This window comes from Cyanistes caeruleus, chromosome 19 (assembly GCF_971803275.1).
Source record: "Cyanistes caeruleus chromosome 19, bCyaCae1.hap1.1, whole genome shotgun sequence".
Taxonomy (NCBI): Eukaryota; Metazoa; Chordata; class Aves; order Passeriformes; family Paridae; genus Cyanistes; species Cyanistes caeruleus.
The window spans coordinates 7854789-7880228 of record NC_141719.1 but is presented as its reverse complement, the minus strand read 5'-3'; the positions used below and the strand labels follow the sequence as shown (position 1 = coordinate 7880228).

At 38.1% G+C, this 25440-nt stretch overlaps 1 protein-coding gene across 1 annotated transcript; it reads right to left on the bottom strand.

The window, feature by feature from the left end:
• Positions 1-1082: 1082 nt before the first annotated feature.
• Positions 1083-25246, bottom strand: SUZ12 (SUZ12 polycomb repressive complex 2 subunit). The gene is made up of 16 exons (XM_086857404.1): positions 24883-25246; positions 22050-22096; positions 21892-21956; positions 17102-17170; positions 15527-15576; positions 14203-14288; positions 12616-12847; positions 11740-11842; positions 10329-10434; positions 9382-9559; positions 6438-6529; positions 5853-5996; positions 4997-5154; positions 4195-4393; positions 3621-3700; positions 1083-3294 (listed from the first exon to the last, which is right to left on the bottom strand). Exons 1-16 carry the CDS (start codon positions 25187-25189, stop codon positions 2949-2951), a joined length of 2262 nt encoding a protein of 753 aa, XP_086713530.1. The 5' UTR covers positions 25190-25246; the 3' UTR covers positions 1083-2948.
• Positions 25247-25440: the final 194 nt, after the last annotated feature.

Sequence of the window (25440 nt, the reverse complement as noted above, 5' to 3'; positions counted from 1 at the left end):
AGTTCAAATCATGGGCAACTGCTTCATTCTAGACAGTGAATCTTTACCCCATCCCTCATAATTCAAGGGCTACATCCAAGACACACTCCATGCAATGTACACTGAAGGTTAGCAATTCATCTGCCACTTCTGAATATAGTATTTAATACACTGAATTAAATATTCAAATCATATTAGGTTCCAGGTTGGGGTTCACAAACCTATTGTGATCACCAAGTACAAAATACTAAAACCTGCCATGAGCACACTGAAGGCCAGATTAGGAGATTAGAGGGAACACACTGCCCAACAGCAGCCCGAGGTCCAGTCTGCAGAGCCCAGCTGGCACAACCTGCATTTCAGGACCTGAGTCCTAACATGGAAAAAGGTTCTCAGTGACTCCCATTCCAGTCACCACTTGGCCAAGCAATGCAGTTCCTGACTTGTCCCACAGTATCTGGAGCATCCATCCTCTGCAGGCCCAGAGAAATGGGATTTAACCGACACCTATTTAAACTTTACTCCATATAAGCCAAATACTTTGTAAAATGTCTGAAAAATTAACCACTTTCATGTAAAAACAACACAAATCTTAGTTCTCTAACTGACAACACAAGCAATGTTTCATTTGCACTTCTATAAATGAAAGTTCAGCACAGTAAAGCACTTATACCCATCTCAGGTATTTAAATTCTACCCCAAGAAAGAAGAATGAAAGTTACTATAATCTGGTTAAAACACTGGAAATTATGGAGATACCTTAAGTAGAGCTGTAGCAATCTGGCAAAGGAGAACACAAATTTTACGTCATGCAGAAGAGAGTTTTGCTGCTTGAGGTCTCTGCACATGTAATGACTGGACACCCATCATGGCAGATTTTGTATCACTGAACTTCATGTACAAAAGCTTATTTCAAACAAAACATTTAATGAAAAACAATGGTTCATTTAAACAGCTGAACTCGTTTTAGGGATTTTTTTTGGGGGGGAGGGTTTTCTTTTGTTTTTACATCTACTGTACCATTCAAATTCTTTTTAACCAACCTACATGGCATCTTTAAAGGTACAAATAGAAAAGGCATCTTTATAAATAGAAAACAAGGGGATTTTTTCAGCTTTTATTATAAATTGACATGACATACAAAGTTTACTGAACAGAAGTAATTTCATTACTATTTTTGGGGGGATCACCAACTTTTTGTGCAAACAATGCTAGCCTTCTTTTAAGCATTAAGAGCATAACTGCTTAAGAAATGACATAAGCAATAATTCTAGAACTACATCTCCCCTAAAATAATCTATTTTTTTACATATGTGCACAGCTTTAGCAAATTAAAGCCAGAGAGAAATGCATGATGTACTATCCAGAGGCATAATTAGAGTTTGCTAAAACTCAAAGAGAGCTGGCAATTCAAGGAATTTGTAATGAAAAGCTGCAGTTTCCCTCTTTCCTATTTTGTACACAAAATCAGTGACTAAGAACTTAATACTGGATGACGAATCACATCCACACCATTAGTTAAATAGTCTCACAGTTAAACACATCTTAAGGACCATCAAAATCAGTATTTACATTTTATAAATTTCTGAAGACACCATTAGAAAGCTTATATACCCCTTCAACAAATAGGGAACTGCATCTCATGGTGATGGAATGAAATAAAAAACAAAAAATACCTGTATTTACAGCAGCATTGTTCCTTTATAAATAAAGAATATGAAAAATGAAATATTTTAAGGATAATAAAAAATTGAGGTGATGTCACTCAACCACAGTGCTTGCTGGAATAAAACCCTTCGGTGCTGATACTGTACCAGTAGTGAAACCACTTTCCATTGGAAAAAATCTGTAAACGTATGCGTAAAATGTGTTAACAGCAGTGCAAAACTGCTCAAATATAGTTTAGTCAGCATCTTAGTATCTGTATTGAATACAATACATCACAGAATACTTACATAAGAAGTGCAACACATTTTCTGGTCCGATTTTACAGTGCATTTTTCCCTCAAGAGTGGCATCTCGAAAGCCAAAGCTAAACCCACGGCCTGGCCTTGCAGTCTGTGCTGAGGCGAGAACTTTGCGGGAAGTTGGCGACACAGCGCCTGCAGACGGACACGAGGCTCCGGCCTTAGCATGGCACCCCAGGATGGGCAACCCCAGGCACAAGGGACTGCATCCAAATCCTCTCTGTAGCTGTGTAAATGTGTAATAAAAATATAAAGGAGCTAAATGTTCAAGTTTAAAATGGTACACTGGGCGATCGATACATCAGAATTATCCACGAAACCCAAACTGCTGGTTAAACCTCAAAAAGCCAAGGTGGTACTTCGCTGTGTCTGGAATGTGAAAAGCCAAGATCTTTCCAAACAGGCACAAGACAAAGGAAGTGCTAAGTTTGCCAACTTTGATAATTTTTAGTGTAAAAGAAATTGATTTGTAATTTACGATCAATTGATAAATGATTTCAAATACAAGGATCAAGGTTAAACTGTAAATAGTCAGACGTTATTTTCACAAAAAGCTGGAGAATTTCTAAATAAGAAAAGCAGAAACTGTATCCCAATCCCCTTTCCCTAATGTTTCACAACTTCATGGTAGGAAAAACAGCCAGATACAGATGCAAAAATCTTAATATAAAAACAGTTTTACATATACTTAAATTATGTAAATTCCATAAAGTTCTTAAGACACTAATTACTAAAATTACAAAAAGATTTTTATATTGCTCTTCATGCTCAAACTCTTAGAATATTGTCATTACATCACCAAAACCAATATACATGTAGTACTTGCATAAGTAACTGAATAAAAACCCTGTTTAAACAACATCCTTGTTGAAATCATTTACTTCCATCCAGCAGTGCCTGTTTGGAATCTCTGTATTTCTGTGTGTAATTCTTTATAGAGCTCATGCACCCTAAGAATGTCACTTCAATGCTTGTCCGTTGAATGACAATTGACTTTTGACTTCAGAGCTTCTGCTTCTTGCTCTGTTTCGTGACACCTGAGATGCTTTCCACTTCTGAAATCCTCTCTCTCACGGTATTTTCACTGTATCCATTTGCTGTCCCACTTTGTTCCTCGGAAGATTCCTCGTCCGTCGGGGAAGCCGATTCTCCTTTCTCCAACTTCTGCTGCATTTCTCGGAGCCTGGCCACAGCTTTGTCTATGGACATGATGCTGATGAGGTTAAAGTCATGCATGCTGACCAGGTGGAGCATAAAGTTTCGACACAAGTTTTTCTTAATGATTTTTTGTCCATAATTTTCAACAAACAGCATACAGGCATGATTCATTTGATTGTCAGCAATAAACCTGTCAAATAAGAAAGCCATCAGTATGCAAGCAGAACATTTTAAAAACCCAAAAGATACTCTACAACATGATTTATCAATCTAACTGCATAGAGCAGCTATTACACAGTCCAGTATTTCTTCTTTTCAAAGCCCAAACTCTACTAGGCACAAGAACATTTTTAAAAGCTTAAAACTCTCAAAAGCTTATTACAAATTATCCTTTAATGACCCTTTCCTAAACAACTGAGACAACTGAATTTTAAGTATTTAGTGAATTGCAATGCAAAATGATAACCAAATCTATATTGTAATTTTTTTGTATCAAAACTAAGCACAGAAACATACCCGTGCTTCATAACATGAAGATTCCATAATTTCATCACTTCTTTCTCTCCTTCGTTAACATCAGAAAATTCTTCAATTTGCTGGAGATTGGGAGGAAGTATAGGAAAAGAAACAAACACACCCATCAAAACTGCGTATCTGTGGCCAAGTAGTGAGAGCATACCCAAAATTCAACTTACACACAAAAATATATCTAGAAAATTCAGGGTCTGCAGTCAGAAAAGTTAGAAAAATGTCATTTGATGTAGAGACTTTTGATGATAAATTATATCCTTATTATAAATAGCCCAAACTGTGTGCTCCTGATTCCAGCATCTCCTCTTTGAAGGAGAAAAGCAGCCACAAAGAAAACTTGTTTGAACACAAGGAGACTGAACTAACTTTGCAAACTGAAGGCATACTTGAAAAAACAAACTTTGATTCCATCAATTTCCATCAACAGTAGTTCAGCAAAATTTCCTGCTCCTAAAATGCAGAATTTTCACGTGTGCCAATTGTTCCTTAAAACAACTGCAGACCATCTTTTAAAAACCACAATCCACTTAAAATAACTTTGTACAAACAGAATAATTACAGTAATGGTTTTCTCCCGAAGCCATTCCGGGTCCTTTTCATCCTCACTGTCCACCTCCATCTCCTGGGGGCGGAGGGGCAGGCAGGTGTCGCTGTGGAAGTAGAGCCGGTTGTGCCCGCTGCTGTACGTCCGCTGCTGCTCCACCTCTCCGTCCTCTGACTCCAGGAACTCGGACATGCTCGCTTTCGTGCGCTTTGGCCTGCCAAACACAAAGTCACTGTTACCAGCACATCAAAGATGCAAAAGCTGAGACTTGTCACTGATTAACACAAATTATTTTAAGCTCCAGCCTGCAAAAATGTTGGGAGAGGGGAAATCTCCAGCAATTAAATAATTTGTACTAAAAACCCCACAGCTCCTGACCCTCCAATTTCACCGTTTGGGGAAGAAAAGTTAAAGAAAGCTACATTGTTATGAACAGGTATCTCAACTGAAAAGATACAGAAAAATCATGGGTGATGTTATCTTCCTTCAGTTACATTATATTTAGTCATAACAGTGAAATTTAGCACTGTGTATATGTACCTGCAGACTCACAAATCCCCATGTTTCACAAATCTGGTTTATAGACCAAAAAATTCTTTACAGGAAGAGTGGTTGGGCATTGGAATGGGCTGCCCAGGGAAGTGGTAGAGTCACTGTCCCTGGAGGTGTTTAAAAAAGACTGGATATGGCACTCAGTGCCATGGATTAGCTGATAAAGTGGTGTTAGGCCATAGGTTGGACTTGATGACCTCCAAGGTCTTTTCCAGCATAGCTGATTCTGTGACCCACACACAGAAGATGTTTGGCAGCTCCCTACCTGCAAACCAGGATGTGTGTGATTGGAGTTCTTTTGACGGGCCCGTTGCGGCTGAAGGCGAAGCCGGGCTGGCGATGGATGTCCTGAGGGTTCCCTGCGTAGGAGCCATCGTAGCACTCATTGATGGACACATCTATCCGAGCACCTTTTGGATGATACTGGAGCACAGTTGCAAACACTCAGTAGACAGTAATGACAGCGCATCAAGAGGTTTAAATGAGTCATCTCTAAATTCTGAATATCTTAAATACCACCTTGTCAATAACCTGATACAGCTGATATAGCTCTAAGTTTCCTTTCAGAACACCCAAATAATTTTTAACCTCTAGAAGCAAATTACACTGAAGCTTCCTTGCTCTGTACTATTTTACTGTTTTATATAAAGCCATGCAGAACAAATTATAATATTAAGGAAAATATCAGCAAAAGATTGCTAAATTTCTAAATCTAAGGATTGCTTACATTTCTGTATTTCCTAGAGATTCAAGATTCTTCCAACCAATGTAATTACATTGCTTTTTACATCAAAGCACACATTGATGCAAAAGCAGTAGCTACATTTAGAATTCAGCCTCCATTATGGTGAATAATATGATGGTGAATAATAATTCTCTCCATATGAAGAATAATGCTCCAGTGGTCAGCATTATTTAATATATATATTTTAAAAAAGAAAGAAAATAAACCCCACAATATTTCTACTCCATTTAACACACAAACATTCACAGAAAGCAGCTTCTAACATGTAGATACAACCCTACAACTTACTAAGCTGGAAACAGAATCCCTGCATTTGTAGTATCTGTGACAGAGTGTACAGAGCTTCATAGTGCTGAACTGAAAAATGATTACTTACAACATAATTAAAGATAAATCTGCTGTGGCAGAGTTTAAGGTGTTTGAGTAAACTATAGAGTTTCCTGCAGTTCAGTGTGCACCAGGGGCAGTGTAAGTCGTCGCGGGCCTCGGTCTGCTGCCTCGTGTTATTGTTGTACAGGAACTGATGCAAACAAAGGAACAGGCAGCTCAGAATTAGCACCAAATGAGTTTCATTAACTTCCAATCCCCAAAACCGAGCTGGATGTCGTTACAGGAGACCTCAACAGCAATAGTTAAGTATTACTGTATTAGCTCTGTGTACTGAAACACGGTATTTCAATTTATTTTTTTTTTTCCCCACTGGAGAACCACCTGTCCCCCTCCAGAGGTCTAACAAGGAATGTCCTTTGTCTTTCAGAACATTGGATGTGCCCCCAGGAAGATTAGTTTCTAGAATACTTCCATAAAGAGTCTGGAATGGCTTTCAGTCTGTGAATCTGAGACTCTTTAAGGCATCCACTAAAACGGTGAATGGAAATTTCCACCCAGCTCCCAAACAAACATTTTAATGTCGCACAATATTTAGATTCTGGTTTTTCCCTCTAATGATCATTTCCTATACCTGGTAAAATATTCGCAACTTCTGTCGAGGTTCATTTAAAACATCTCTCTCTTTTCTTGTTTGAAGGTCTGTAGGCAAAGATTCTTTCACAGCTGAAAAAAAACACATGTAGACACGCATTTCTTTGGTGCAGAGGAACAGATAAACATTGTTTCTTACCCAAGTATGGAAGTTCTGAGAAGGGCACTGCTGCTGAAGGAAACAGGTTAATTGAATTTCGTTTGACATAAGAAGCTTCCACCAGCAACAAGCAAGTCTGGATGTTTAGCTTCCCTCACAAACCTACAGGCAAACCCACTTCTAACACAAGATTATCTCCAGTGTTGGAGAATCATTCAGAGAAGCTAAAAATGGTCAGGTAGAAAGCAACATTTTTCTTACTCCATTTAAACAGAGATTTCTTTATGTCTAACTAAAAGCTGGGAAATAAAAACCATCTCTGCTTTCAGATTACTGCATTCAAACGCTTCACTTAAATTCAGTTTAAGAAGTTCCACAAGTCTCTTAAAAGGCAGCAGAAATATAAGTAATCACAAAAAATATTTAACTGAGACTTTAACCCTTGACCACTATTTGTATATGTAATGGCACTGCTCAGTTGCTTTGAAGTCTTTTCCATACACTTTAATCTATAAGAGTATTTGATTTCATACAGCTAATGGGAAACCCTACATAACGAAGCAGGTTTATAAATCTGCCCTCAAGAAAAACCAAATAATGACCCTACTTGCTTCTGAATTATGATAAAGATAGGAAAACAGGCTCAGCTCTACTGCCCTAACTTTTAGAAGATGCACTTATTTTGTACTTAGTATTTTAAGAAGAAGATAAAATTTCCTTGCTGTATGAAAAAGACAGGCCTGACACTTTAGCCTGCACCACATCAGAGAAATCCCAATTCTGTGGCTCAGTTACTTTCAGAACTTTGTAATTACAGCAAAGTTTAAGCTGCCATACTTAGAAAGTCTTTGATGCCTTTATTCCACTGGTCTGCTTTGGGAAATATGCCAAAGTAAAACAACACCACCAAATTTATGTACCACTGGGAAAGATGCACTGGATCTTTATCAGAAGCTCTGATAGAAGTTTTGTACAGTTTTCACTCTCATGATATTCAGACACTGCAAACAGCAGAACCATAATAAATACCCTACAATGCTGCACATTACACTAGGGTATATTTGTGTGTAGGAGTTGGCTATACTATTTGGGAAGATTGCTCTAGCTTGTAACTTTATCAATTTACTGGAACATTTAGCTTTTCTGATGGAAGAAAAAATGGGTTCCAGGTTACACTGGTAATGCAGTCTTGCCATGTTCCTATTGACTCTACATTTATTACAGTAAACTACCATACAGCTTCTAGAGTTAGTCAACTCAATTCTCATTTCTTTTACAAGTCTGGGCATAAAACCTACCTAACAAATTACAATACAGATCTCCAAGAAACTAAAATAAAAGGAAGTCTGGTATAAGGAAGTAAAGAGAAAGCAGAACAATTTCTACAGCAAAAGTTTAAGGACCTCCCAGGTTCTGCTGGAATTACTTCATGTTTGTGTGCACTGACAGCCATTCATCTTAATGGAAGAAGCCCAAGTGTCTGCAATCCCTAGCTCAGGTAAAATACTCAATGCAGGAAACAGATATAAGGCCTATTTAAATATTCTTGTACTCTTTCCAAAGAGAAAGATGCCTGTAGGTTGGCTCAGGATGTTAGGGGTCATTCTAGACATTGACTTCTGCACAGGTAGGGTGAAATTCTTCTTGCTCTCACTTCTTTATCACACTAAAGCTCTAAAAGCAGCATAAAGAATCACCACTCTTAGAAAGTCTCACCATTATGTTTCTCAACATTTACTGTAACACAACTGCATAAAAACCATGTTTAGAAAAGTAGTGCTTTTCTCATAATAGTAATCTCCTTGCTGTCACTACTCTATCTACAAAACATCACCAAACTCAGACTGAAATGCCATTTTGGACAAGTTCTCCAAAGCACTATCAATTCTTCACTAGTGGTGCCTCACTGCATGCCCCAGAGACCAAGCCTGGAGACAGAACCACTGCACTGCACTTCTACAGCAAGGAGATTCCTTACTCTCTGAGTCCCAATCTAGTTACAAGCTTGGAAATGCTGATTATTCTGAAGTGAACTGGGTATCAATCCAGAGTCTAGGTGTGTTCATAGGTGTTGAAACAACAGGTGCAGCCTGTTGCTCTCTGTACAACTTAAGTCTTCCAAATGTCCTTGAGCTCTACCTGCCAACACAAGGTTCTAAAATTCAAAGTCACAAACTACTGGGAGTGAGACAAAATAAAGATGGCATCTAGGCCAATTTTCCTTCTAGTTTCTATACTGAGCCTGAAGCCATACAGGCTGGAATATCCCTCTGGCCAGTCTGGGCCAGCTGTCCCACCTGTGTCTCCTTCCAGCCCCTTGTGTCCCCTGGCCTCTTTGTTGGTGGGGTGGTGTGACAGCTACAAAGTACTTGACTTAGTCTAAACACTGCTTAGCAACAACTAAAACATCAGTGTTATCAACATTATTCTCAACCTAAATCCAAAACACAGCACTAAAACAGCCACTGAGAAGAAAATTAACTCTATTCCACCTGAAACGAGGGCACCTATAAATCCAGAAACTTACAGAACCCTAATTGGAGTGAGTAGGGCAAACCAGATAATCCCAGAAATCCTAATGATGGATTTTCCCCAATATATTTCAAAGCAGGATTTACAAGCATTGTATATAATCACTTCAATATTGTCCTGATATTTAGCTTTTAACCATAAAAAAGTACAAAATATGGGATACAACAAAGCCACCCACTCAGTTTTGCTTTTTCCTGTTGAGAAGAACCTGAAGCAGCTGCACCAGTAAGCCCTTGCTTAACACAAGGGTTAAACAGATGATTATTCAGCAGCAACACCAAAGTTTGCTTACCTATAGTCTGAGTAGGTTTAACAGAATTGGGCTTGTTTTCTTGAGGGAGGCTTTCAGAATTTCGTGTTGCAAGGGGCTTAGCTATAGGAGCTGTAGACTTATCATTTGTGTCTCCTGTCCAACGAAGAGTAAACTGAAGTGTAGGACCCTGAGAAAATGTTTCAAATGGAGGCAACCTCTGGAGAGTGGGAGAAATTAAAAAGAAACAAAACAGTAGAATAAGTGTCTTTACAAAAACAATCATGAGAAAATATTCACAGAATGTAGACTAATATAATTTATTTTAATGCAGGTAAAGGCTAATCAGGATAGTTGAGCTTATAACTGTACTTTTACTATATAATTTGGATCATCTCTGCTTTTTTCATAATCATATGATCATGTTGAGACACAAATACTTTGCAACCATCTGGAATCTTCAAGTTCTTCTCTTCAATCACTTACAACTCATACTCTCCCAGGACGCGTGAGCATGACTATGTAAGTACATACAGTCACTGCATCACTGAGTGTTAATTCACCTCAGTCAACAACTTCTCTCTTCACAGCCCTTCCTCCTACACTGATACATCCTTTTCATCATTACATTTTATCACCATTCTCTTAAGGTATGTACATAGGATCACACCTGTTTGGTTTCTCTTTCTTCCCCTTAAATATTCTGCAGTTTGCTCCTTTTTGGTATGTCCAACTTAGAATACATTTTGATATATCCAACTTACGTTAGAATAGCATTTAAATAGCCTGATTTTCTAGGTCAGGAATTCAGACGTCACTGAAAAGAGACAGCTGCCATACTTACAGTAGCTGACATCTGCTTGCATTAATGATCCAGTGTACCCAAGGCTTTCTAAACTGAGAGCTGAATTAAAATGCATGTCCATACATTCCCAAAAAGAATTACTTCCTGTGAAGACAGGTCTCTCGGCCACTAAAACAGTCCATACCTTCCCATCCAGAATCGTTTCCCATGTTGCTCTTTTCTTGCTAATGGGACACTCTTCCATTTCCTGCATGGCCACTTCATATTCCCCATCCAGAAGTTGTAAGCGTCTGTCAAGACAAAATATGTATTATGGGTAAAAAAGCTCCTTTATTGTTTGTCTATTAAAATGCACTATTTCACAGTCATTAAACTTCCATGAACCTAAAGGCATATTTTCAAGCAAATTTATCTGACTAGGTCTAAATCTTAGGCAAACATCATCCATAACAAAGAAAAATATTAAAGACTGAACCAAAAATATATACATTTTTATGCATGATTTGCTTCTGCTGCAAATCAGTCTCATTTATACAACAGCATGCCTGAGAATGCTCTTGCTCATCATCACTACAAAATCATCTAATGGTTCCTGCTTAGCATTTTGAAGTTCTCCAGTGGAATTAAGTAATAGAAAAGAACAAAATACTGTCAAGACTTCCAAGAAGATACAGATTAGAAAAAGACATTTCTTCAAAAACCAAACTTCTCAAAATATATTTCTAAAACCCTATTTGGATAAATAACCATTTTGTCAGAATTAGCTGGAGCTGGTTTAAGCAGATTTTTCTTCAAGCTTCATTTTTATTGATAAAGAAATCACCTAAATACCTACCTACCTGGACCTGCATTTGCCATGGAAAGAACTCTTATTTTCATGTACTGTATTTTGGCTGTTGGCACTATGACCCTTTGCAGCACAAACAACTAAAATGTCCACCCAGGAAATAATCTGGTCCTTATCTTTTGAACTGGATCTAGAGTGCTGTAAGCTATTGACACATGAGTTCACCCCACTCCACCTTCTTTGAAATACATTAAGTAGTAACATGATAATAAATAATTAAGCTACATGACAAAGTAAGCCTGTTACAATTTTAACTACTTGTTTGATTGTCCTGTAGTAATGGAGAACTGATGTCTTCTGTAGCTGTCAGCAGAATGACACCTCTGACTACATCAGCAACAGTGTGGGCATGGAAAAAATTATGCCTTCTAACAGAATGTAAGCAGTAAGGGTATTTCAGAGACCTTGTCTTTGTTTAACTTTGTAATTATGCTGTCACTCATCTTTAACAGAACCAGAGAAATTACACCTGTCAAAAACTAGCAAGGAACAGACAAACTGATGCAAACTGACAGGACAATATTCAAGTTCACAGATGGGAATCATTTACAGTAATCACTGGATAGGTCTCAGTATAAAATGTGTTATGAAACCTGTAGGTTTTTTATAAAAACATAACAAGCCTAGTTCTCATTGTAAATAACTAAAATGCAGCCAAAGACAACCTACACTGTAACAAAGAACATACCAAGTTTATTATCAAATTTCTAATGATTAATAGAAGCTATATTTGTTTTTACAATATTACCTGTTTTTATCAAATACAGTCATTTGTGCTACAAATGTCTTTTCTCCATCTTCACGATTTGAAGAGTTTCTTTTTCTTCTAGCTGGAAGCTCCTCATTGACATCTGCACATAAGAAATATGGTATTCAATCATTATATAAGCATGGATTCTAAAGATCCAACAGTCTCTGTGCACTCACAAATATAACTGGCTATTGATTGTGTCAGATGTGCCATACAATAAAGAAGGACAATAAAAGAGTGCAATAATAAAAGAGCACTTAGCTTAACAGTAATTATATTTTAGGTATGTTCTCTCATGTATTTAAAATTTCATTGTATTATTCTGTCAGTATAAAGACTTTGGGATTTGATCTTCCTCCTCTCATGGTTAAAAAATAGTAAGAAATAAAGTTTCTCATTCGACATGTACTCTCCAAGGCTGTAACATTTGTGTTTTAACATTTCTCAACAGGATTAGGAAAATAGCTTTTGAAAATTTGTTACTGAGGTATTTTTCTACTGGCTTGTCATTTAGTTTTGCTGAAAAACTCTGCTAGAACCCACAGTGAGTCAGTAGTGACCAGTGTTGGTGGAGGAATGATACTCAGTGACCACAGGCTCTTTTGCACTGTTCACCCACTAACAGTGTTGCCTCACACCTTCAGCATCAGGTTAGAAACAAGTGGTGTTAAATTTACACAAAACCAGAAGCACAATTTCTAGCTACCAGCTGAATTTCAGCCCCATCTCAAAAGAGACTGCAATCAAATAAAAGCTCAATCACTCAGTTATTACTGGCCCTTGTCACAGTGTGACCCACACTGCTCATCAAGACAACTCCACGCGTGCCCACAAGATAAACCTTGCAAAAGCAGATTTAATGGCTGAAGTTACCAATGTTTTCATTAGTTTCGCCATTGATCAGTCCATTAAATTCTCTCCTTCCTGGGCGAGTGACTCTGAATAACAATGAGTAAGACTTCACCATATGGCTGTTGCTTGGCTCAAACTCATTGCTGGAAACTGCAAGTGATGGGAAGTTGCCTGGTTTTATTTGGCTGAGGTCTGGGTTTAAAGGCACCTGCTTTTTACCTGTAGGAACCTGTCTTATTGGACAACTGACATCCTGCAGCAAAACAAGAAAGATAAGGTCAGGTTCTTAGACTTCAAAGTAAAGACAGCAAGTATTTAAATTGATGTCATTTCCGAACTGTACTTGTTCTGCCAACTTTTGAAAATAAGCCTTATAATAAGCCTTATAACAGATATAAATAAAAAAACCTGGAACAATCCCAGATTTTAAATGCAAACCCAGATAGTTGTAGGTGTAAATAAAACTGGCATTCTATAACCCCTTCTGGCATAACCCATCTTTCTCTACGTGATTAAAATAACACTAACATGAGGCACTTAAAGAGGCTGTAGAACAGTCATTGATACTAACTTGTTTACCTGAAGAAATTAAAATTTTTGTGTATATATATATATATTTAAGGGTTTCCTATCTTCTTGCAATATTTCAAAGTGCACTTTGTGCTATCTGTGAAATAAAGAACCACTTACATATGATTTATTATATTCAGTTATCTCTCAAAGAGATCATTGAACATCGTGTAGAATTGGGAAAACAAGACAAGATGGCCTAAGTACAAAATTTGCAGCAAAACATTTGTAATAACCATTAGCACCTCCTGATCTCACTACATTTATCCGTATTATAACAACAAAATTGGCTAGAAACAGTACTAATTCTTAAAAACCTGTCAAATCAGCCTAGCATTAGGGAAGAACACACAGCTCTGACTGCAAATCTTTCCCTTTCTGGCTAAAACCTAAAGCATTAGTGAGCCTCCCATACTCCCATAGTTGGGACGGTAATTTGCCAGCTGATGTGAAATAAGCACAGCTAAAACTGCAAGCAAATTCAGAGATGCTTTAAAAATAAATATAAAATTGCTTATAATTTATGGTAGCTAAACTCTGCAATAATTGAAATAATCAAAGTTAAAAAACCACAGGTACAGAAAAAGCAAGGAAAGAGACAAGAGTTGGCGGATGACTGAGGAGTTCAAAACAATTACAGTTTGTTCCTTTTTACTCCTAAACTCTGAAAGACATAGGCTACTTTATGATTTTGTGATTGCTTGGTTTCCTTAAGCCTCTGGACAACACAACAGAATGAATACTTTAATGATGTGACACACAAAAAAAACTGAGGTAAAACCAGAAGTGGATGAAATTCACAATGAGTGGATGTGATTTACAAGCTGAATTCAAACAACCAAGTTGAATGTTTTTAAAAACTCATTTCTCATAAAGCAGCACAAAATCCAATGGAAAACAATTTGAATACATTAGTTCTTAAATTTAAAGGCTAATTTCAACAGAAGAATCACTTTATGGCAGTGTTACTTAGATATTCCAGAAGCAGGTAAACATTTTGCTTTAATGTATATTAATAATTTGTCAGATCATTTTTACCTTTCGTTTTTTGTGGCAAACTTTCACCAGCAGTACTTCCAGAGTTACAGAATTTTGTTCATTCTCTGAGTTTTGCGATGGCTTATCTAAACAGAAAAGTATTTTAAGTTCTGAAAAAGCAAAGATCTATTCAATGATATAAATCCATCTGTAATTACTTTTAACCACAGGCACCTCCCAGGTATAAAGATCTCTAACCACATTAAGTTTCAACTCTCCCCAAACTTGCTACAAATTTCCACTTGAGAATATATCCTAATTATTCTCATATTAGCTGATTAAGAGATATAACTGATCTCCAAAGTTTAAAAGAGCAAGCTTGTTACTTTTTTGTAACAGAGAAAAATGTTATGGGCAGATTTAAGGACAGCTGGAACACACTAATTACGTATGAGTCAAATTATTTTTCCCAATTTTTTTTCTTTACAGCTTGCAAACCTAAAATTTGGGTTTAAGAACCAAATGCTATGAGATAGGAAAACAAAACAAAATTATGCCACCCCCCCTTAAATATTATGCAAGACTAAATAAATGCACAATAGCTGTTAAAGTACTCATGAACAAACTTGAAAAAAAGTCTTGGAAAATAAGACTTTGTTTCAGAGACTGCACAATAAATTTCCTAGAGCCTGTAATCTTCAAGGCAGCTGCTGCCAGTGGTGTGATCAGCAATGGCAACCAAAAAATTAAAAATATAATTCTAATTTATTGGACAAACAGCTTTTGCTCTCAGAGCAATAGAACTCTTCATTCTGGTCGAGGAAGTCAATTTTGATATTGAGAGGCAAATCCTTATGTGCTTGAAAGACACCATGGAATGACTTCAAGCCACTAAAATATAATTTCCATGACTTTTATATTTCTTGACATGGCCTCTCCTTCACTCCTAGACTCAACTTGACAAATTTTTCTTACATTTCTATTTTAAAGTAGAGACCACTGAATCTTCTAGCTATTTGAGGGCTGTGGGTTTTTTTAAAGCTACTTCAAACACCAAAGACTACTCCCAGAAAATCAAATTCTTTGGGAAAGAATCACTTTCCTCAAGGTCTATTTCTGTTTGAATGGATGATGGCTTGAAGTATTTCTCAAAATCACTGTTTTGACTAAAATCCTGAATTCTTATCTTCTTAACATCACAATTACACTACAACATTTAACGTACTACTTTATTACAATTAATGAGATAGGCTGAACAAGTAAATCAAAACTTGCATCCAAACGGCAGAGAGTAGAAACATTCAAATATCCCCCTCAAAGATCTTTACTAATTTCAAAGGTGTTATACAAATTAAAAGTGGAATGAATGAATTGGCAAACATACCATTTTTATGGAAGAACCCAGTAAATGTAAGTTGTAAATGAGCAGACAAGCTAAACAGGAAAAAGAGGGAAAAAAAGAGAAATGTTAGAACAAATAAGTGGTTTTTTTCTCACAGCAATCACTTCACTGATGTTCAGTACAGAACTCTAATGATGTGCTCTATCCTTTTAACTCAGAAACTGCTGGGATACAGCAGTTGATGCAGAATTGAACACCGGTTTTCTCCTAACAGACTCATTCTCTCTGTGTACTCTATGACTTGATACATTAAAATAAAATTTAAGCACTACAGTAGAAGACTATTCCCTGAAGAGAGAAGATCTTGCCTTCACAGGCAGGCAAACACATTTGTTGGACAGCCATCAGCAAGAGAGTTCACTTTTGGTGGAAATTTTCTAGAATTTCACCCTGAATGGGCTTGGTGTAGATTGAAAGAAAACCTAACCAAGTATTTTAAGCTCAGTAATGAGAATCTTTACATGGGGGAACCTGTACCTTTAGAAATGGACAATCAGTTACATCAAGTCCATATCATTCATACCATATAAAATCAAAATAATAATTGCATCTCTTTTGTTTCACAGCTTAGACTCTTCTGCTGACTATAGACCCATCTTATTTTAAATTGTAAAATTCAGGGCAGGTTTCCATTTAAAACAATTATTCATAAATCTAGATTAAAAAGGGCCTCAAAACCACTTAGTGTTTCTGAAGCACACATTGAAGAGAATATAATCTGTCCCACTACACCACCAGACACAACTTCGTGCACCTTCACTTCTCAGGCAGATACAGCCTGACACTCCACACTTATTTTTAAACACAAACATTCCCAAGAGCTCTGAAATGATCAACAGAAGTGCCCAATAGCTCAAGCATTCAAAGGGGTTTCTCTACACCAACTTGCATCATTTATCTATGTTACTTTTCCACACTAAAGCACATTTTTGATCCTTTGGAAAGCACAAAAAACAACACACACAAACCAATATTTTATGTTGTTTCAACAAATCAACTAACCACAATACATGGAGCAAAATATAATTAAGAAAAGCAATATACAATAAATCTGTAAAACCTCTTAGAACACAATTTATAAGTTTGTTTCAGACTACACTCTATCTAGCTGCCTCTGAAGTAGTCTAATGATTTGCAAACACGGCGGGAAAAGAGCAGGTTAAAAACAGCAATTATACAACAACATAAACTCCAAGTAATAAAACTCCATGATATTTTCCCAAATCCATCTCATTTTTTTACTTTTAATTCCAACACACAGAGATTACTTACTGACACAACTGGCACTTCTAAAAACAAGGCAAATACCTATTTGAGGTTTCTATATACATTGTAAGAGATGCCACAACAAATACTGAAAGTTTGTCCCAGTACTGCTTTTCTCCAAGTTAAGTGACCAGCGTACATACATACATTTTAAGATTATGGAAACAACATTTCAAACAGCAACTACTTGCTTCAAGTAATGACTCTATCATTTGCACTTTATGAGTCAAAAGGTCTTTTGATTCAGCCCATGCATGTACTCACACACATAAGTATATAGCAGGACAGTACCTGTGAGATTCTTGTTCTCCCTTCATTTTCTCTACTTTTGATAACATGTCATCTACTTTGAATGTTTTCCTGTGAGGAAAAAGCAAAGCGCATAGTTTTACACATATATATGTACCCACAACTTACAGCAAGAAAATGTATTCAGCCTGAGCTTTGACTTGATTTTCCATCTAAAACTGTCTATATATACCATTTTAGACTCCTCTTCAGAAAAGACCCTTTAGACACATATATACTTTTTTAGATCTAATATCCTGCCTGTGTTAAAAGGGACACAACTGTTTCTCAAGCGGAATCAAAAATAATACAAGGAATTAAACCCAGACCTTGCAACAGTAATCCTACTGCTAGTAAGAAGTTTAATTTAACAGCAACATATTGAAACCCTTGCAATGAACATGTTTAACCATATTTCAGCTTTGTCAAAGAAAATCTTCCTGTTTTACTGATAACTTGTACGTACCAGAAATTGACATGTCAGCCCCTCAGTCATTACTATTTTAATCTTGATCATAATAATGAAAAACACTTAAAACCTTATAGGACAAAAGAGTAAAAAGCCTAATTAAAACCACAAACCCTGATTTCTCCACACATTTCTATTAAATGGACTCAATGCAAAGAGCAATGAATTTGGAAGCTATCTTTGGAGCACACTCACAGGAAACAGGACAATGACAACCAATGACAACAATGTCATACAGAATAATCACTTCAAATCTTTCCTCTCTGTAATTCTGACATCAGTCTGTTCATACTCATATGTTCAGCCTGTTCTACCATACATACAATTTCATGTTCATTGCTAAATAAAGCTCACTCATGAGCAGAAGTTATTCAACATGTTACAGAACAGTCTTTCATTTTTTCATTAAAGGCAAGTTAACTCTTGGATCTAGATGCCCACAGAATTGCACTTGTCTACAGTGACAACGGAAGAGTGTGAGGGCGCCTTACCTTTACATTTATACCTTAGAAAAATGGAGTGAGAAGGACATAAACAGTTGCCAAACACTGAATTTCTTGCAGAGGGAGCAATGCCATGTTCTGGGGAAGTGGGAAGCATTTGTATACAGAAATACCCTGACTGAAGAAACACTGATGTCACTCTGTCTGCAGTCAGCACATAATGCTCGTGAATGATTGAGTTACACATCTCATGGTGACTAAACAGCAACACTGGGCAACAAAAACTACAGAGCTGCACTCAGATAACAAGGGGAAAAACAATTATGATTTGTGTAGTAAACAATCACTGATTCAAAGCTCTTCTCAGCCCAAGAGTCACACATATGACTGAAGAATGGACTCACCTACACTAAAACACAGGATTGTTAAAATAAACATTGCAGTGGTCAATTTTAAAGCAAGAGGTGCTAAGAACAGAGCAATTTCTTAAAAGTTTCAGGTTCTAAGGTAAGTGCTCTGCAGCCACTGTTCTGCAGGACAGCAAGTTTGGAAGGCTTTCTCCAGACTGAGGAATTGCTTAAAACAGATTTAGAGCAAAGTTATGTCATGAGCAGAAGACGAGCCAAAAAACAGCTAAGAGACAAATATGATCCCAGAATGGGGGAAAGTTAACAATCTTTCATAAAATATACCAACATCTGACACAACTTGTACTTAGTATACAACCATCATTGATCCAAAAAGAACAGTGGCACAACCTTTGCTAAATCCAGACTCAGGTTAGTCAAAACAAGAAAGCCCTCCTAAAAAAATGGCTTGCAGAGAAACTAAAAATAGAAGTTAACTTGTAAGAAGTTAACTTGTAAGAGCAGAAATTTCTCTAAAATTAATTACTATTTATGTTACCATGTTCCCATGCAAAAAAGACAAAATTAAGTTTTTGCAATAACCATCCCTCACACTCAGGATTTTCAAGAGAGCATTTACTTGTGTAACAAGTATGTGCATCTTGTGCATTCCTTTCTCCACCCACTCTTATTCCAGGCAAGAAAAGTAATAATTAGCAAAGTATTAGAAGTCACATAATAGCACGCCATTATTTTGCCAATAAATAATGTAATTATTCCTTTATCCAAATACTGTATGTGAAGCAATTTTATTAACAGTCAGTAACTTCTTTCCAACACTATCATTAAGTCTAATAATATACTAACACCTGAAGACAGACCCACAGACACAAAGCCGAGTTCTGGTCTCCATGAAGTGTCAGCTGACCAAAGCCCATCACCTCTCCAAAAAGCAGCAACTTCAATACCTTTTCAGCCCAGGCTGACACATAACCATCAACTATTCCCTATGACCATTTTCCTATGCTCTAAGCAGTCCAGGTTTTCTAAACTAAACTTTCTCAGTATTAAACATGTGGCGCAATGTCAATAGATAATTTCCTGGTAAAAATGCAGTTTTAGTTCCTTATCTCCAAGTGATAAATTTGTCTGGCATTTTTCTCAGACTATCATAGAGCTGGACGTAAAAGACTTGGAGCCAGTTACTATTCTTTAAGTAAGGTCTATTAAGTTTGGAGATTAGTTCTTTATATTTTACTTATGATACTGTTTGCTGAAATGGAAATCAAAACAATTTTCAGCAATTTACAATGGCAACATTTAGGAGTCCTAGGGGAATAAATTAATGTATATGTATAGTCCATGTAAGCAGGCTAACAGTGATGCAGTTCCAGAAAAGACTTCTATGCGAAGAGAACTCTACTATCATTTTCACTGTACTGAAACCAGAACATCAATTTTTCTTTATATGAACCACAGGACAATTTTCTCTAGTTCAGATATTTCTTCTCTTTTAAAGTCCCCTTTTCACCAAAACAACAAGATCATAGACCTTAATTACTTCTGTTGAATGAAGAATAGTGATTCAGGTCTTGCACATATCTGTAAGTATTTACCAGCACAGATCAGCAAACAAGGATCCTGTTAATCCCCTCAGGAAGTGCAGTTCAGACTCTTTTGCCAAACTCTAAGTCCAAACCACCTTTAAATTACAACTTCTGTGGTTTTAAGTAGGCTGAAAGAGAAGGGCCATAGTACTGATTGAGCATGAAAAGGGCAGAGGGAACCCAGGGGAAACACACTTCACAATTACTTTCTGGCTTTTTCCCTTTCTACTATGCTCATTCACTTCTGTTGCATTATTTTATAAAGAAAACATACTGAAGTGTTTTCTTTAATCTTCCTAGACCTAATTACAAGCATGATTTCAGTAAGTCAGCATTGTCAGAACTATTGAAAGAAACAGCTGTAATCTGTTATTAGAACACCTCCCAACTAAACTCACAGTTCTAAAACAAAGTGTTAAGGGAACTGGTAAAAATCAGTGTGTTTCAAACAGAAACCAAGAATTACTTGTGCAGCTGAATCAACTGGAATTTGGAACAGTGGATAACAGTACACAGGCAAAGAACTGTCAGTTGCTTCCCAGCAAGTACGATAGATATCCAACAGAACACTTTAAGGTAGCATACACATTTCAATCAATAATGAATTAATCTAAGTTATAAGCAAGAACTTCTAACAATTATAGTTAGAAAAAACCAAACAAAACTAAACCACAAAAAACAAAACAGCCTGAAAATAATTTCTTAAAATTTTGTTCTGACTCACTTTAAAATGAGTAAAAAATTCATTTTGGTAACTTTTGGAAGAAAAAGTAAGCTGCAACTTCAAGTTTAAAAAAATAAATCTGATCATTATCTGTCCTAAGTATCTGAAGTTGTATGCTATGGATTCAGTTTTTAAGAAAAATTTATATTGTGGCATTAAAACTCTTAGCAGGAACATTAAACAATATCCAAGAGATCCAATACTGTCCTAAATAGCTCCTTAAATTTAAATAAAAATATGCAAAATTCTAATGATCAACAGATCACGCAAATATTACCTCCCTTAGATATAAATATGAAGTTTAAATTAGAATTGTCTGCATAATCACATTTTGTTGCATATTTGTCATACTTAAGTCCCACAGCAACTGTTTCTAAGCTATAAGAACTTTGGTGTTAAAATATTTTAAACTAAATGTTCAGGTTACAACGTAAGTCTAAACTGTAACAAAGGATTTTCAGTGAAGGGGAAGTAAGTAACTGGAAGGGCCTCGTGATTCTGCTAATAAATAATGTACACTGCATTGTCCCTCTGCAGTGTTTCTGTGTTTTCAGGTCCACTGACAGGCAGCTGTAGCACTTCACATGACAGGAATGACTATTTTGCAATATCAAAACTGAAGTCCATCTCTCAGGTGTATCCAGTTCAAAGCAACCTCTTTTAAGTATTTGCTGTTCTTCTAAAATAGTACAAACAGACCTGCTTTATTATCCAGCTTTTAAAATAACTACCAGATTATTTCACAACTAATTAACAAAGCTAATAGCTAATAATAAACCCAAATACAAAATAGTTTTTCATTCAGGTTTTGGTTTCAAAGACAAGTAGTCATGCTAGTTAAAAATGCAGTATTTTGTATGATTATGATTAAGCACCATTGATTACAAGAGCTGAGATGTAGTACAGTTTTGTTGGGTTTTTTTTTAATAAGTTCTCCAAAACAGAAAACAAACACGGTAGAATTAGGATTCTGCAGATAGCTCCCCACATTTGAATACTCCCAGTATTCACAGAAGTCACATGGATAACGCTACACGTACACTTAACACTGCAAAAAGTCTCTTAGGTCTCAGAGATCAACAGTACACTGAAGTATGCATTTTAAAGTTCCTTGAAAAGAAAACAGGACGCCACCCTCCACTCCTTTTTGGACTTCTGCTACATGGTGAACATTTTAGGATTACTTTACAAAAGCAATTTTACCTTTTGATATTTGTTCGGGAGTTTCTGTGGGACATGTAAGTGAGAGTTCTGTGCAAAAATATTGGCTGCAGGGGGGAAAAGAAAATAGAAAATGGTTATGCTTAAATTAAATTTTTCTAAAAGTGCAAAGTAAAGGAGTGGTAAAACCAATTACTCACTGCTATTAGATTCCGGGTACGTAGAAATCTGTATATCTGTGTTGGTTCTGAGAAAAAGAACACGTGTTATCCAATGCAACTTATACCTCCAGAAAGACAGTCTTGTAAAGATAAAAAGTATCTAACTTAGTATAGCAATTACTTTGAAACAGTTATCAAAAAAACTATTAAGTAAAGCATCAGAATGTCCAAATAACTCCAAATTATCACATTCAAGGTTATTTCACCAATTCTACAACACAAAGCAACTTCTTGTTTAAGGTGCCACAAATCAGAGGTCACAACTCAACTCTGACTGCTCCTGCTTTCCACAGAATGTGTTTCTTACATGCTTTATATCATTAAAGGACAGAAAAAATATCTCAACATATCATAAGCTATGGTCACATAGGTAACTTTTCTTCATGAAGTCAATAAACACATCTGCTACGATACCAAAATAGCACAATAAATTTACACAGTCAGACAATTTGGATTCTGATTGCTTTACACTTCTGGCAAGTACCAAGGTCACTTGCAGCAGGTACTGAAACAAGAACACGGACTGTCACTTGACTATGATCCATTATGGATCATTCTAAGGTGGACAATTAACATTGTTTTTAGTAAAGAAACTACTGTTTCCAAGTGCAAAAGGAGAGAAGATAATTCAACTGTTCACAAAATGGACACTAAAGCACAACATCATCTCAAACATGTCTGAGAAACAACATTCAAAGGATCAAGACTTGCCTACAGACAAGAGGAAGATCTTCAGTTTAGTTTTAACCAGTTAAGTTAAATCAGGACAAGAAGAGTTTTGTCTGAACCCCGTTATTTGTAACAAGAATTCCAAACTAAATGGAAATAAGAACTGAAATAAACTGAAATAAAAGCCAACTTCACTAAGTAACATAAGCAAAAAACTTATAAATGACTTGATAATACACATCAAGTGGAGAGAAAAACAGAGAATAGACGATGCATTGATGCTCATTCTAAGGCTGGCAACACTGCCTCCATTTCCCACATACAGAAAACAAAGTTCATTTTTAAAGAAATATCAAATTTTCTTTTCATATGACTGCAAAACATTTATTTCAAATAGCTGGCAACCTTATTGTGTGGAATTCTGCAATTAGAAGTAGAAAAGGACAGCTTTTTATGTCCTTTACCCCTTTTTAAAGACATGATTCAGTCTTATTTCTACAGACACGAATGTAAGACCCCATAGAACACATAATTAAAGATATGTATTACTGTTAGAGAAGGAAATCTTAAAATGATCACAGTTTTTACTTTTAGAAGTCTGATGAAAGCCAGGAAAAATCTGCTTAATGAAAATTATCAGAATAAAATCTGTATTTTTCAAATCAAGATAAAAGAAATTAAGATATGCACACTTTGCCACAAAGTGAAAATACAGAGTAGTCGCAACTTTGAAAAAGACACCCCAGGTTCTTCAGTCTCAAAAACTCCATGACATAATTATAATTTCTTAATGTTTAGAAAATTAAGTTACATTCACGAGAATGTAACTTAATTCAAAGGCAACACATTGCTGCTTCAACGTTAGTTTTCCCAAGTGGAAAAATTCTAAAACACACTCTTCAACCTGCATGGAGACATATGTCTCACAGGTCTGTATTACTCAGCAAAAGCTTAAAATAAATCTTTTATCTTTTCCTAGCACATGACCTTGAAAAGGGACAAAAACAGTCAGGAAGAATGTGACTCAATACTACACGTGTTAGGATTTTTTTAATCCAGTATTTACTTACTGCAGTTTTGCCATGATATTTGCACTACAGGGTTATCATTATGTATATAATATGTATGTATATCTACACTGTAGATTCCTCCTGATCCCCACCTGCTCAGCTCTGTGCTTCCCTTGCCTGACATACTGAGCCACGGGCAGAAGAATTTTTTCCACTTCGGGCACTGACACTGAGAAAAGCTCTTAAAACTCGAGTCTGCCACTTGACCCATTTGCAGCACAGTATTTACTGAACACAGAGTGCTGTTAAAAGGACTGAGACTCAAACGGCCACACATTATTCCAGACTACACCAAGAACTCCAACACCGTCACCGTCTACAGCAAGTGTGAGCATTGACAGCACCAATCCCAAAACAGGATCACGTCTTCAAGTAGGGAATTAAAAATTCCCTTCAAATCCTGGCAACTACACAGAAATCTTTTAGCACAACTTAAGTTTACTGCTCCACTGTGCTTTTAAACCAGACTTCCATACACAACTTTCTAGTGAATTCAGGGGGATTCTCCTATGTGGGACTGATACAGGGGGGATGCCTGGGTCGCAAAGGTCAATTTCCAATACGAAACCTCGACTAAGTGAAAATTAGTGCCAAACAAAGAAAAACCAAGTACAGCGAACTCTTAATCGCGTCCTGTCCCTGAAAGAGACTCAAACGGCAGAGGCCAAAGAGGAAAGGGCCCCTTCGCCTCTCACTGCCCAGAGCGTCCAGGGGCTGCTGGAGGACGGAAGGGAAGCAGGCGCCCCGAAAGCCTGATGGGAAGTGCTACTGAGAACCAAGTTCATCGCTGGGCGCGGGCACACACACACACACCCCCTCGCCCTCCGCCCCGCGGGCCCCGGGCGCCTCTCGCCGCCCTCCCGCACACCGGCCCCGCTCCCCGCGCTTCCGCCCGGGCCTCGCCGGCACCCGCCTCCCCCGGGCCCCGCTCCCTCCCTCCATCCCCCGACCGTGTTTACCCCCGGAAGCCCCTGCTCCCCACAGCCCTCCCCTCCTCCTCCCGCCCTTTCCGCGGCGGCCCGGGCCGGTCCCGCCGGCTCGGCCCCCACTTCCTCCGGCGACCCGGTGCTCACTCTCAAAGGCCTGAAGAAAGAGGTCGTGGTCGGCCTGGATCTGCTCCATCTTCGGCTTCTTCACGGGGGGCAGCGCCGCTGCCGCCGCCGCCGCTGCCGAGGAGGCCGAGGAGCCGCCCGAATACCCACTGCCTCCTCCTCCGCCGCCGCCGCCGCCGGCGGCACCGCCAGATTTGCCGCCGGGAGCCGCCGCCGCGGCGGAGCCCCCAAACCCGCCACCTCCTCCGCCGCCACCTCCTCCTCCGGCGGCGCCGCCAGCGGAGCCCGAGCTGGGCCCCGCTCCTCCACCGTGCTTCTGAGGAGCCATGGGGGTGGCCCCGGGCGGGCCCCGGCGGGACAGAGACCGAGCGGGGCGGGCAGGGCCGGCCGGGGCGGGTGCGTGAGGCGGGGGGGGGACGCGCCGCGCTCCAACTCCGCCAAGTCTCCTCCGCCCCGCTCCCCTCAGCGCCGCGGCCGCCGAGCCCGACCGCCGCCGCGCGCCCGCCCCCCGCGCGCGCCCATTGGCCCCGGGGATGGCGCCGCGCCGCTCCATTGGCCGGCGCCGGCCCCGCCCCCGTA

Bases quoted from the DNA above. Each gene is read 5' to 3' on its own strand.
- SUZ12 (XM_086857404.1), bottom strand. From the start codon at position 25,189: ATGGCTCCTCAGAAGCACGGTGGAGGAGCGGGGCCCAGCTCGGGCTCC. The intron at 21,957-22,049 runs GTGAGTAATTGG...TCCCCCCTGCAG, and splicing joins GTACCCGGAATCTAATAGCA to CCAATATTTTTGCACAGAAC. The intron at 9,560-10,328 runs GTATGGACTGTT...CCCACTCTCCAG, and splicing joins AAACGATTCTGGATGGGAAG to AGGTTGCCTCCATTTGAAAC.